The sequence below is a fragment of the Chenopodium album genome, chromosome 16 (assembly GCF_948465745.1).
Source record: "Chenopodium album chromosome 16, dcCheAlbu1.1, whole genome shotgun sequence".
Taxonomy (NCBI): Eukaryota; Viridiplantae; Streptophyta; class Magnoliopsida; order Caryophyllales; family Amaranthaceae; genus Chenopodium; species Chenopodium album.
The window spans coordinates 8,014,001-8,026,078 of NC_137849.1; the positions used below are offsets into that span (position 1 = coordinate 8,014,001).

Here is a 12,078-nt window from a genome sequence, read left to right on the forward strand (position 1 = left end):
TTAAAGAGCCAACTCCCGTTGGTTAGGCCTAGGGGTGCTAAACCTTCGAGCCGAGCCCGAACTGTGGTAGGCTCGGCTCGAGCTCGATTCTCACGATGGGGGCTCGAGCTTGAGCTCGAAGCTCGACGAGCTTCAGAAACTTAGGCTCGGCTCGAGCTCGAGACTCCAAACCCAAGCTCAAAGCTCGGCTCGAGCTCGAAGATTTTGAGTTTATTTATGCTCAAGCTTGATTTCTGATCTGGATTTTAAAAAAAAATTCAACTTTTGGATTGATTTCAACCCTTTACTCCTGCCATAGTTGAGTAGACAACGATGACCAACAATCGAGGATGAACAAGAGACGGTGAGCACTAATCGATGACGGGGAAACGATGATAAGCACTAATCGACGGCGAGTAGATGACGATAAGCACTAATCGACGGTGAGAAAACGATGGTGAGAAACTTATCACTAATAATCGATGGTGAGTAGACGGTGAGCACTAATCATCAGCCATGGAACGATAGAGAAGGTTAAGTCGTGCTTGCTTTAGTGTTGGGCAGGAATGGGATGACTGCTGTGCGTGAGTTAGATGTGGAGTAATGGAGCTTTAGTTAGGGTTAAAAAAGTTATTGAGCTGTACCCCACTAACAATCTTTTTTTTGACAGTAGCACACTAATAATCTAAAAGATATACATATATGTATAAAATAAATTGAATATTAAAACTTAAATGAATGTGACAGTTAAAGCAATTCTTAATTTCGTATAAAATTTATTAATAAAAAATAAATAGTATTTTTAAAATTGTATTTTTTGTAATATATATATTTTAGTCGAGCATGTTCACGAGCTTTTCGAGCCGAGCTTTGACTTGCTCGGCTCGGCTCGTTAAGGTTTCGAGCCGAGCTCGAACTCGAGTCGAGCCTCGTCGAACCGAGCTTTGACCGAACCGAGCTCGAACAGTTCACGAATAGCTTAGTCTCATTATCACCCCTAGTTAGGCCTAATGGAGTTAGAGTATAGGAATATGTAGTTCCCTCCTAGTTGGGTTTAAAGTTAGGGTTTTGGCCGGTATCCTTTCCCTCTCCCCGGCACACACACCATCTGAGAAGGAAAGGCAGCGTTTGAGCTACACAAAGCTGCGAACTTTCAACAGCTAAGTCATTCTCTTTCTTTCTCTTTATTCGATTTAGTTTCAGTGTTAAACACCCATCAAAATACCCAGTTTTTCATTTCAAAAATGTCAGCAAAATGGCGAGCTTTACAGCATCGCCATCGTTTTACCTACAGTGCTGTGAATTTCCCACAATCTTACATGAATTCAATTACCCAATTGCAATCTAATGCTTTGTGTCAAAAATTTTGCACTGAATTAACCCATCTTGGTTCCCTTAATTCCATTTATTCTCAAGTTAATCATGTTAAGAATGTTGCTGTTTCATTCAATGATTTGTTGTTAAGAGCTGCTGATGAGAACTTAGTTTCGATTGCGGCGAAATTGTACTTGGAACTTTTATTTCTTGAGAATTCATTGTCTTTGCATAGGACTATGTTGTCTGTTCTTTCCAAGAATAAGAAGTTCTGGGGTTTGATTGGTGGGTGTTTTAGAGAGCTTTGTGAGGAGTATGGTGTGTTGTGTGGGAAAGGGAAGCGGTTTTGTGTGTCGAGGGTGGCGTTGTCGATGATGAGTACCCCGAAGTTGGGGTATTTAGTGAATGTTGTGGAGGAGTGTTGTGTGCTAGTGGCTTTAGATAGTGTTACTGGATTGAATTATGTGGTTGCTGAGACAAATGGGTTGGCACGACCTTCGCCTCTTGTGATGGAGCAATGCCAGGAGGCTTTGTCTTGTATGTATTATTTGCTTCAGCGGTTTCCTTTGGGAATCGTTAATGCTGGTAGCTCTCAATATGGTATGGTCCCTAATGGTTCTAGTCTTTCAGAAATGATTGTTGCAGTCATTGTAGAAATACTCAAATCGTCTGCTTTCTCAAGGGACTGTTATGTGGCAGCTGGTGTGAGTTTATGTGCTGCATTTCAGATGTTGCTTAATCCTCAGGAGCTTGGATATCTCATTATGGAAGGTGTTTTTGAAAGGAAAATATGTAGTTTGATAGATCATTCAGATACGGAGTTTAAGAATGCTTCAAGTAAAATTCCGTATAATGGAGATTTGTGTTTTGAACTCCGAAAATTTTCCCCATTAAGTAGACTTTGCTTCATACGAGGGGTCCTTACTGCAGTTTCAAGAATAGTGCTCAATTTTCGTTTTGTTGTAAAAACAGAGGGAATTGAAATTGACGGTGCTGATGAAAATGGGGATAGATGTTTACAGAGTATATTGTATGATTGTATATTGCCTGAGCTTTGCAAGTACTGTGAGAACCCTAATGATAGCCATTTTAACTTTCATGCTTTGACGGTGATGCAGATCTGTTTGCAACAGATCAAAACATCTATTATGTCTGATCTTGTTGATCTTGAAACTGAGTTTGAACCGATCCCTAAGGATTTAGGAGCTCGTGTACTCAGAATTATATGGAATAATTTAGAAGACCCCTTAAGCCAAACTGTGAAACAAGTTCATCTTATTTTTGATCTCTTCTTAGACATCAAAGCCACTAGCTACAAGGGTGATAGTCATGCAAATTTTAATACATTCCTAGGGAAGATTGCAGCTGATCTTCTTTGTCTTGGTGCTCGGTGTAAAGGTAGGTATGCTCCTCTAGCTTCTCTCACTAAGAGATTGGGAGCCACAACTCTCCTTGGCATGAGCTCTAATTTGCTATTTGAAGTGGTACAGGCATACATAGACGACGATGTGTGCTCTGCAGCCACATCTTTCTTGAAGTGTTTCCTTGAGTGTTTGCGTGATGAGTGTTGGGGTAGCAATGGTGTTGGAAAAGGGTATGAGATATATCGAGGTCATTGTTTGCCTCCATTTCTCTATGGACTTGCTTCTGGAGTCTCTAAGTTGCGCTCAAATTTGAACACCTATGCTTTGCCAAGTTTACTAGAAGTGGATGTTGATAGTATATTTTTTATGCTCTCCTTCCTCTCAATTGGTGTTGGAGTTGATACTGGCTTGGTATTTGCAGAACTGAGCTGTTTGGGCATTTCATTTGGTATCGAGGAGAAAGTGGCTGTTTTGGTCTCTTTGCTTAAAGTATCTCGTTCACTTGCACTGTTTGATGGGGATATTGAGTTTAGTCATAATCTTGTGTCTGCTGCTGAAGAGTGCAAGCTTGAAGAAGAACATGCTTTAATCTATTTGAAGGGAATTCCTGTTAACATTCCAGCTGAGTGGCTTGCATTGGCATTGACTCATGTGGATGAGTCACTTCGTGTAGATGCGGCTGAGACACTTTTCTTGAGCCCTAAGACGGCCAGTCTACCTTCATCCTTAGAACTCAATCTGATGAGAGTAGCAGTGCCTTTGAACATGAGATGTTGCTCAACAGCTTTCCAGATGAAGTGGGCCAGTATATTTAAGAAGTTCTTTTCTCGGGTTCGTACAACTTTAGAGCGACAAATCAAACAGGGGATGTGGCAACCATCTGACTGGGAGAAGAATGATGTATCCTCCCCGTATAAGAGTGGTGATGCAATCATTGTTAGCCGAGCAGATAACCTATACAACTTTATGAAATGGTTGAGTTGCTTTCTGTATTTCTCATGTTATCCTTCTGCTCCTTATGAGAGAAAAATCATGGCAATGGAGCTAATTATGATAATGGTAAATGTTTGGTCCATAGTACCTCCGCTGGAAGGAAACTCTGATGTTCTATCTACTGAAAATCTATATATTTTTAGTGAAGGACTTACCAGACCAGATTCAACAATGTTATTAGTTGGCTCAATAATTGATAGTTGGGATAGACTGAGAGAGAGTTCTTTCCGCATACTTTTAAGTTTCCCCACACCTCTCCCTGGAATCTCAAGTGAAAACAAGGTGCAAGAAGTTATATTATGGGCAAAAAAGTTGGTTTGCAGTCCACGAGTCAGAGAGAGTGATGCTGGGGCTTTGGCTTTAAGGCTTATATTCCGTAAGTATGTTCTGGATCTTGGTTGGATTATTGGAGCTTCAGGAAATGTTACTTGCCATAAATCAGAGGCTGAATCCCGAAATGAGGAACATCAAAGTTCGGAATCTAAATTCCCACTTATTCTATATATTAATTCACTTATAGATTGGCTGCAAGCTGCTGCAGAGGAAGGAGAGAAAGATCTATTTGAAGCCTGCAAGAATAGCTTTGCTCATGGTGTCTTGCTTGCTTTGAGATATGCCTTTGAGGAATTAGATTGGAACTCTGATGTAGCCATGTCAGGCATTCCTGAGATGAGAGGTGCATTGGGGAAACTCCTGGAGTTGGTGATGCGAATAACAACACTGGCACTTGGGGTGGTTTCTGCTGATGCTTGGCATCTGCCTCAAGACATGGATGACATTGAGGAAGATCTTTTGGAATGTCTAGATGAGATAGTTACACCATCATCTGTACTGGAATGTGAAGCAAAAGATTTGAAGGAAAAAGAAGATGTTAGACCAGCAGAGCAGATTGTTATGGTTGGTTGTTGGCTGGCTATGAAAGAGGTATGTTCTCTTATCATTATGAAGTTTTATAGTTTTAGTGTGATGGGATTATTTCTCTAAGTTGCCTCTTATCAAACATTTATCTTCATTACTCATCGGGATTTAAATAGGGTGTTTGGTTCATGAACTCTTAGTGTGAGATATGGATTTAGAATGGTCAAAGGTTGATAATTTTAAGAATCTTAAATCCATGCCTCAAACCCTCAAGGTATGGTGTTTAGAGACCTATGGGGGGAGGTGGGTTTGGCACTTTGGCTTATAACAACACTTGAGGTATCAAATAAAAGGAAAAAAAATCATTCGAAACTTTGGTACAAAAATCAAGTTACAAACCAAAGCCATCCTATTTTCATTCTAGATATCAACCCTATAATACTCTGCAAACCAAATGTCCCCTAAGGGATTTATATGATTATGATTTGAAAATTTTCAAGATTTTCTGTAAAGTAGGAGATATTATTTTCCTGTTTCCCCCCACTTAGTAAACTTGCACTATCAACTCTTTTACATAACACACACTCACGCACGCGTGCACACACACATACACACAATCACACACATGTATGGGGAGGGCGGAGGGAGAGGTGAGAGGAAAGAGTAAAGCTGGATTTTTCAAGGATATAACGGGAAAAAGGAAAAGGAAAAACATATGCAATATCCTTTGAACAATGGACATCATAATGTGTTACAATTATTTTAGAAAAGGACCTTAAATCTTTTATTTTCAGGTCAGTCTTCTTCTTGGAACCATTATTAGAAAGATCCCGTTGCCAGTTGCTACATCCATTGGTGAAGGATCTGCTGATGCTGCAATGGATCATTTGTTGCCCACTTCTGATGCAGTTCTTGATGTGAGCCAACTAGAGGTTATCGGGAACCACTTTTTGGAAGTGCTCCTTAAAATGAAACATAACGGTGCTATCGATAAAACAAGAGCCGGATTTACTGCACTCTGCAATCGTTTGCTCTGTTCTAATGATCCAAGGTCTGTTGGTTTGCTAACTTCTATAGAGTATATTTGAATGCATAATGTTTACACATTGTTGTTTGAATTTTGATCTGATCATGATTAGATCCAGAATTTTGTAGAAAAGTTATGGTGCCATACTGGTGCCCTGTGTTAGTGTGCTCTGTCTGGTTGTCTCCAAGTCATCGTCTAAATACTTCTTAGGCCCTGTTCTCTTGAATATATATGTATATTCAGTAAAAATCAGTTTTGATTTTATAAAATGAAGATTTAATAAGTCAAAGTTAGTTTCAACCAGTAAAAATCAGTTGTGTTCAGTAAAAAAACAAATTTATCTGTGTGAATCAGTAATTTTATTAGACAACTACGGTATTATATCAGTGAAAATTATTTTACTCTGTATTTCATAAAAATAAGTTTCAAACAGCAAAGATATGTTCTAATCAATCCATAAAATTCAATTTTAATCTGTAAAATAGAATAATTCCTGTACCTTAAAAAATCAGGTGAAGAGAACAAGGCCTTAGTGCCCCTTGGGGAATCAAGAACCACTATGTAGAAAAGATCATTTCTTATTGTGTGTGTGCATACTCTTGGTGTAGACAAAGTTGGGACTGCATAAATTAGGATATATAACTAGTGTGTTGACCCAGGCGTTCTGGGATGTTGATAGTTTTTCTTTTTTTTTTATTATTATTAAGTGTTTTAATTTTTTAGTATTAATAATTTAGAACATAATGTTAAAATATTAAAAGGAATTGAAAGATTATTATGAGTTTCATTTGTTTTTAGTTTGGGTGTTTTTTTTTTTATTCTACATTTATATACATTTATGTGGATTCAATAAATCATAAATTATTGCTAGTTAAGATGGCAAGGCATGTGGTATACATTTCATGAGGTTAGGGGTTCAAACCTCTTTCTATGCATTTTTAGTTAACATGGCCTTGAAATATTAAATCTTGACGTGGCACGATGCCATTGATTATTGAGTGGTGGTGTGACACACGTGGCGTATAAACGTTTTTAGGAATGCTTTTTAATATATAAGTATAGATAATTGCATCTGTTTGGGGCACATGTTTTACCCTTGAACTGGTGTTGCATTTGTTTTATTTATTATAAAAGATATAAGCGAGTCCATTCTAAAGATAGGAACATCATGACACTGCATCTTTTGTCAACTTGGTAATCCTTGTTCCACTTTTGCTAAATCTCAATCTTTTCTCATCTATCTCTGGCTTTGTCTGCTCAAGTTTGATAGTACAAACCCTCTTACTCTTTTCCATGTAGACATTTGATTGTTCGGGAGGTAGAACTATTGATGTTTCACATTGTCTGAAGCTACCTATTTTATTAGAAGATAACGTCTGTCGTATGAAAATTATTGGACATATGTTCATCCAATTCTTGTAAAAATTGGTTTCACGCTATGTATTGCTTAAATGTTGAAATAGTTATCTTAGACGTGTTTGATAACTAATTGTAATATTGTATAATGAATATACTTCTGAACATAATCTTCTTCTGCAGGCTTTGTCAGCTGACAGAATCTTGGATGGAACAGCTTATGGAAAGAACTGTGGCTAAGGGACAAACAGTAGATGACTTGCTCAGAAGAAGTGCAGGTATACCTGCTGCATTCAGTGCGTTCTTTCTCTCAGAGCCACAAGGTTCACCTAAAAAGCTGCTCCCATGGGCACTCCGCTGGTTGATAGAACTGGCTGGTGGGTCATTGCTTGATCAAGCTGAACCAAACATAGTTGATAAATTGCAAAACAAATCAATTGGTGTATCAGATGGAGAAAATGGCTTTATGCAGAGAAATGATATCAATGAAAACTTAACATCTGCAAAGATTCGTGTTAAAGGTGTTATTCCAACTGTGCATGCTTTTAATGTTCTCAAAGCAGCTTTCAATGATGCCAATTTAGCAACTGATACATCAGGCTTCGCTGCGGAAGCTATGATAATCTCCATACGATCTTTCTCTTCTCCACATTGGGAAATTCGTAATAGTGCATGCCTTGCATACACAGCCTTGGTCCGCCGAATGGTTGGGTTTCTTAATGTACATAAACGAGATTCAGCAAGGCGTGCTCTTACTAGTCTGGAATTTTTTCACAGGTAAAAGAATCAAATTCCTTACCAGCTTTACTATTCAATTTTGCATAATAATATATGCTTTCTTTTTAGATCTTGTGGTTGATTTGCTCATGTGTATTTTTCTGATTGCTGCCTTCTTTCCTCCCCTCCGTATCCAACCTTTGTTTTTTTGTTGTCTACTTGTGTGACTGCAATGATACTTTCTGCCCCTCTGGTCCCTCTCGTTTGCTTTGTGTTGCTCTAGTATTAAAGTTTCATCATCTTACTTGTACAATTGTGTTGTGTTGTCATTTGAGATTTCTTAGGCCATTTGCTCCTTTGGTTTCTTCCCTGCTGCTTCTTATTTCTGCCAACCCCATTTTTCTTTGCTCATTGTGTACGTGTGTGATTCCATTTAATGCAGGTGCTGCATCTGCATTCCCTTTTTCTCTGTGTTGCATTAGCGCTTTACTTTCATTATGGAGTATCTTACTTCTACAATTGCTACTCTTCTGTTCCTCTCATCATCCTCAAAGCAACTTTCAATGATGCCGAAGTACCTTTTTTTTGTTAATTAAAATTGTTTATTATATGAAAGTCATATGACATCTAGAGTAGAAATCAAAACCTAGTACATATAAATTGGATAAAATAAACTATAATTGTTGTAGATGAAATCTGAATGAATAGTCTACTTCATATTGCTATTTTATAAAATTATCCTCCAGGGGGTCCATCAAAGTGTATATGTAGACAAAAAATTGACATTTGCTTGAATCTTAGATTTCTGCCAGCGAACCAATTTGTAGCCGAATATAAAAAATAATAACCCAGTACCATCACAAGCAGTCCTCCACTTTTGCCATCATTGTTTTTACAAGTAGATGCACTTTGTCTGTGTACATTCATTGTTGTTTTCTAGCTAGCAACTAATTAAATCTTTCTTTTATTCAGGTATCCATTATTGCATTCATTTGTATCTAACGAACTGAAAGTCGCCACTGAGTTTTTACTAGGTGGACAATCAAATTCTAACCTGGCTAGCATTGTTCACCCTAGTTTATGCCCTGTGTTGATCTTGTTATCAAGGCTTAAGCCTTCACCCATTGCAAGTGAAGCAGGAGATTGCTTGGATCCTTTCCTATTCATGCCATATATACAAAGGTGTTCAACTCAAAAAAATATGCGTATTCGTGTGCTTGCATCGAGAGCACTAGCAGGTCTGGTTTCTAATGAGAAATTGCATTTGGTCTTGCTTGATATCGCCTCTGGGTTGCCAAATTCTGTTAATCAAACAGAAGCAACACATAATCACTGTGCACGCTCTTCTGTTCAGTTTAACGCCATCCATGGGATACTCTTACAGTTAAGTGCTCTTTTAGATGCCAATTGTAGAAACCTTGCTGACTTTTCGATGAAAGATATGATTCTCTATGACTTAATCAAGACACTTAACAAGTGTTCATGGATTGGAAATCCCACATTATGTTCATGTCCTATTCTCAATGTGTCTTTCCTGAAGGTACTTGATCATATGCTCAGTATTGCTGGAACACGCCAGGCAAGCAAAAATTATGATGTCATTTGCAGCTTACTGTCAAAATTATCTTCAGAGTGCTTGGTTGTAGAATCTGAGTCATCATTTCACGATCCAACTGCTGCGGAACTTCGCAAACAAGCTGCGATTTCTTATTTTCACTCTATCTATCTATATGAAGATCATGCTGTGGAAGGAATCTCAATGCCAAAGAAGTCTTCTCCTGCTATCATGCTGAAAGCAAATTCTTCAGTTGATAATGGTTCTGGTGGTGTTGAGGGAAGACTAACCTGTTACATGTCAGATGCTTCATATGAAGTGCGTCTTGCAACATTAAAGTGGCTTATCCAGTTTGTTAAGACTACTGCGATAGAGTTAGGTGATGTTGAAAATGGCAGTGACGTTGCAGCAATTGCACATTGGGCAAAGGGTAATTTACAAACAACTTTGATTAGACTCTTGTCATCAGAAACTAATCATAAGTGTCGCTATTATATTCTTAGGATTATCTTTGCTTGGAACCTGTTGCATTTTCAAAAATCGAGTGGTAAATGTTCAGGAGACAATGTCTATATTGGAGAGATGGATTTTGATTCGGTTGTGCTGTTTTGGAATAAATTGGTTTCTATTCATGATTCTGTGAGACATACAAAAACTCTAGAAGCGCTCATATGCTGCTTTGGATTATGCATAAAGCGCTTTTCAAGTTTTCTTTGCAGCATTCTTCCCAATGTTAGCAATGGGAAACCAGAAGAGGTGAACAGATGCACCCTTATATGTGGATGGATCAAACATTTTGTTTGCCTTATCAAGCAATATAGTGATGCATCTCAGCAAGTAAATTTGCGCAAGGCTGCTGCAGAATCAGTAGTGGCATCTGGGTTGTTGGAACAGGCTGAATATATCAGTTCATTTGTCACCAATGGCAGCATTCCTTCTGAAAACTGTGAACTGCAGTTTGAGCCACCGAATTCTGCTAACATGTTGGGTTATCTGATATTAGATATCTGGTTCACATGCATTAAGTTACTGGAAGATGAGGATGTTTTCATCAGAAAGGAGCTTGCGTTGGAGGTACAAAAATGTTTCCCTCCAAAGTTTAGGGGCCAAACTCTTGCAGTTGTGGTTCCTGCTCAGGTGGAAAGAGTGCTTGAACTTTGCTTTGAGTTCCTTTCGTTGAACTTTGGCCATTGGGACATGTACTTTGATTATCTTCTGAGGTGGATATCAGATTCTGTGAGCTACGTCGTGCCCAAGGGTGATCTTGTCCGACGGGTTTTTGACAAGGAAATTGATAACTATCATGAAGAGAAATTGCTTATTTGTCAAATTTGCTGTTCTAATTTGGAAAATCTCAAGCTTTCAACAACTCAAGGACCCAAGCTACTTACTTATTTGAGGAAATGGAGGGGTCACTTCTTCCGTCAGTTGTCGGTTGCTTGCGAGCATATAAGGAAGCTTGAAGGAGATGATTGGATCGGTGGTGTGGGGAACCACAGGGATGCGTTTCTACCTTTATATGGAAATCTTCTTGGCTTTTATATCCTTTTGAAGTGCATTTTACAAGCAGGAACTGAAGATAGCATGTGTCTTCTTTCGGATGTTGTTGAACTAGACAAGTCCATCAGACCATTCCTCACTAACCCTTTGATCTGCAACTTGTACATCATAGTTGTTAGACTACATGAGGAAATGGTTGGAGCTTCGGCTAACCATTTGATCCCAGACTTGCTGAAAGATATTCAGATTTGGGATAGTTTCAATCCTTATTTTCTACTCAGGTGACAGCTTTATTTGCTGAATAGTATACATACTCTATTATTTTCTCATTGTTTCCCAGATGAAGTAGTTGTAGTCATTTCCTGATCATACAGCGATGTACAATATAGTCCAGTTTTGAAATTTTGAATATAAAGCTACGCCCTCATTGTTTTAATCCGAGGCTGCAAATTTGCTTAATTTTGGTGCAAATACTGCTGTAAATGCGTAGCCCTTTTGCTCGGGTTATTGAGTTTCAGGCTATAGAGGATTTATCCCAATAATTACATGTGACATAGTAGAGCTAATACGAAATTATGTTCAAATTTATGGTTACTTTTTTTTTTTTTTTTTTTGAAACAAAAGTTTATGGTTATTATTGTTGTCTCTTATATGTGCAAAATGTAATGGTGGCCTAAATTGTTTTAGAGGGTAAAATGAAAAGCGCTAGGAAGCTGTCTCTTAATATATTTGGAGGTGAGATCACTGTCTCATCATACCATCATTGCATGACCCATTTTGTATCCTATAGAGCAAGTACTTGTATACTACTATTACAGTATATAACATAGTTTGTTAATTGTTACATCATTAGTTCAAAAAAAAGGAGGGAACACTTATATTATTGTGGTCTACATTTTGCCACATAGGATACCTTAAACCAGCTCACCCATTAAAATGTGTGAAACTACATTACTCTATCCACCAATATATATTTACCAAGCTGTAAGTGGAGTATGTCGTGGATGATCAACTAGTTTAGTTGCTTAAAGTCTTGAAAAGTGATATTCAAGACTTGAGATCAAATTCCGTCTATATCACTTGTCATTGGGGCTCTAAAAACAAGTGGAGTATGTCAACACTAGCTTGCTTGTAGTTATTATCACGTGATGGGCAGAAGATCATTGATTTTTTTTTTTTTTTTTTTTTTTTTTTTTTTTTTTTTTTTTTGATGTAAAAGCCTATGGGCTTGATCTACTACAATAAATTTATGCTACCCGGGTCAATTCAAGCCCGTTTAGGCTTAGTAGTTCATTTAGCTTTGTTAGTAAATTCATAATTTCATACTCATTCACTCATAAAAAACTTAGCCTTCTAATTTTATTTTGGTCATGCGTTGACTTGAAAAGCCAAACAAAAGCATGCGTTTTCAATCT

General features: G+C 37.9%; 1 protein-coding gene across 1 annotated transcript; it reads left to right on the forward strand.

The window, feature by feature from the left end:
- Positions 1-1,058: 1,058 nt before the first annotated feature.
- LOC145586206 (uncharacterized) lies at positions 1,059-11,247 on the forward strand. Its single transcript, XM_081642979.1, has 4 exons — positions 1,059-4,574; positions 5,303-5,559; positions 7,075-7,668; positions 8,581-11,247. The coding sequence occupies exons 1-4, from the start codon at positions 1,224-1,226 to the stop codon at positions 10,946-10,948; spliced, it is 6,570 nt and encodes a 2,189-aa protein (XP_081499105.1). The 5' UTR covers positions 1,059-1,223; the 3' UTR covers positions 10,949-11,247.
- The last annotated feature ends 831 nt before the right edge of the window (positions 11,248-12,078 follow it).